This window comes from Amaranthus tricolor, chromosome 15 (assembly GCF_026212465.1).
Source record: "Amaranthus tricolor cultivar Red isolate AtriRed21 chromosome 15, ASM2621246v1, whole genome shotgun sequence".
NCBI lineage: Eukaryota > Viridiplantae > Streptophyta > Magnoliopsida > Caryophyllales > Amaranthaceae > Amaranthus > Amaranthus tricolor.
Window position 1 is genome coordinate 12,274,047 of NC_080061.1, and position 2,225 is coordinate 12,276,271.

At 40.8% G+C, this 2,225-nt stretch overlaps 1 protein-coding gene across 1 annotated transcript; it reads right to left on the reverse strand.

Moving 5' to 3' along the window:
* Positions 1–1,112: 1,112 nt before the first annotated feature.
* Positions 1,113–1,826, reverse strand: LOC130801024 (uncharacterized). Its single transcript, XM_057664779.1, has 2 exons — positions 1,531–1,826; positions 1,113–1,449 (listed from the first exon to the last, which is right to left on the reverse strand). The coding sequence occupies exons 1-2, from the start codon at positions 1,824–1,826 to the stop codon at positions 1,113–1,115; spliced, it is 633 nt and encodes a 210-aa protein (XP_057520762.1).
* Between the last annotated feature and the right edge of the window lie 399 nt (positions 1,827–2,225).

Consider the following 2,225-nt stretch of genomic DNA (forward strand, 5'->3'; position numbering starts at 1 on the left):
TGTCGCATGTTCAAGTCATTCTAGGTGTAAAGATACTTCAAAATCTGATGATCGGTGTAGATTCTGCACTTGACTCCATAAAAATAATGCCGCTATATCTTAAGAGCGAAAACTATAGCATCTAACTGTAAGTCGTGAGTAGGATAGTTAACCTCATGTGTCTTCAACTGTCGTGAAGCGTAAGCGATCACCTTACGATCTTGCATAAGCACACAACCTAAGCCCTTCTTCAACGCGTCACTATAAACTGTATAATCCAACTTAGGGTCAGGTGGAGTAAGAACAGGGACTGTAGTTAACCTTTGCTTCAGGGTCATAAAGACATGTTCACACTCATTAGACCATTCGAACTTCTTTTCTTTCTTCATCAGTGAAGTCATAGGCCGAGCAATGCGTGAGAAATCTTTGACAAAATTAAGGTAATACCCAGCCAAGCCTAAGAAACTTCGTACTTCTGTTACATTCTTTGGCAACGACCAGCTCCGTACCGCCTCTATCTTTACCGGATCCACCGAAACACCCCTTTAAAGACAGAATGACCCAAAAACAACACTTTCTCCAACCAAAACTCGCACTTCGACAACTTTGCGTAATTTGTGTTCTCGAAGAGTTTGTAAAACTAACTGTAGATGTTCTTCATTATCATCCCGATCCTTGGAATAAACCAGTATGTCATAAATGAAGATTACCATAAACTTATCTTGGTAAGCACTAAATACCTGGTTGATCAAACACATAAATGCGGCTAGGGCATTTGTTAACCCAAAAGGCATCATGGTGAACTAGTGCCCATAACGTGTCCTAAAAGCCATTTTATGTATGTCTCCCTCAGCGATCCTCAATTGATGATAACCCGACCTCAAGTCAACTTTCGAAAAGATCCCAGCTTCCCTCAATTTGTCAAACAAATCATCTATTTGGGGTAACCGGTACTTATTCTTAATGGTCGCCTTGTTTAACTCCCTTTAATCAATACATAACCTCAAACTCCCTTTAATCAATACATAACCTCAAACTCCCTTCCTTCTTCCTCACAAACATCATTGGAATGCCCCAAGGTGAAACACTTGGTCGGATATAACCCTTATCCAACAATTCTTCAAGTTGAGACTTCAATTCCCCATCTCCTTTGGGACAATGCGATACGGGACCTTTGAAATTGGTCTCGTTCTAGGCACCAAGTCTATCGTGAAATCAATTCCTCGTTGAGGTGGCATGCCAGGAATTTCATCAGAAAAAACGTCTACAAACTCATTCACCACAGCGATATCATTAGGATCTACCCCCTTCTTCCCCTCTTGACTGATGTAGCACAAGTACAAAGGATGTCCTTTTCTCACAAGTCTTTGCAACTCCAAGGTCGACACTAAGTTCATTTTAGGCCTCTTGGAATATTTTCTATACCTAATGTTTTCCCTGAGTGGTCCTACCAACAGCACTCTCTGCTCTCTACATTCAATTATAGCTTTGTATTTTCCTTACCAAGCCATTCCTAAAATTACCTCCAAACCCTCCATGTCTAACATATACAAAGTACTAGGATAGACAACATTCCCTATCATCAAAGGTACATACTTATACAACCTATCACAACTATATAACTTCCCAAAAGGAACAACCACGGTATATGATATTGTTTCAAATATTTCTAAATTCAATTCTTCTACTTTACTCTTTGCAAGAAATGAACAAGTTGCACTCGAATCAAACAATACATTAACAGCTATAGAATGGATGGTGAACGTACCTATAACCACCTCCGTCGCCTGGTCAGCTTCCGTTAAACTGGCCGCAGATACTCGTCCATCAGCCGATTGTGTGTTCATTCCTCCCCTTGGGTTTCCAACTCCTTGTATTCCCAAACCTTCGACCCGATTTCCTTCTGTTTAAACCTGCCCCCATGAAATTGTCGTTGGAATATCTTACCATTGTTACTATGGTGACCTCCCCCAGTTAGTTGGTTGCCTTGTATCCCAAAGTTGTTCTGGTTTTGTTGCCGGTGTTTTTCTCCCGGCTGTCGATTCTTACTTCCTTTCTTTATGTAGCACTCATACTCCCTATGCCTCATCTTGTGTTAGAAATTACATTCAACCAAATTCCTTTCACAATCATTTTCGGGGTGGTTTTTCTTGCACCTTCTACAAAAATACTTCCATTCCTTACCATCCCGATCAAGCAGAGGCTTTACAGGCCTTGCTTCTTCCTTGTATCCATCATTCAAACTA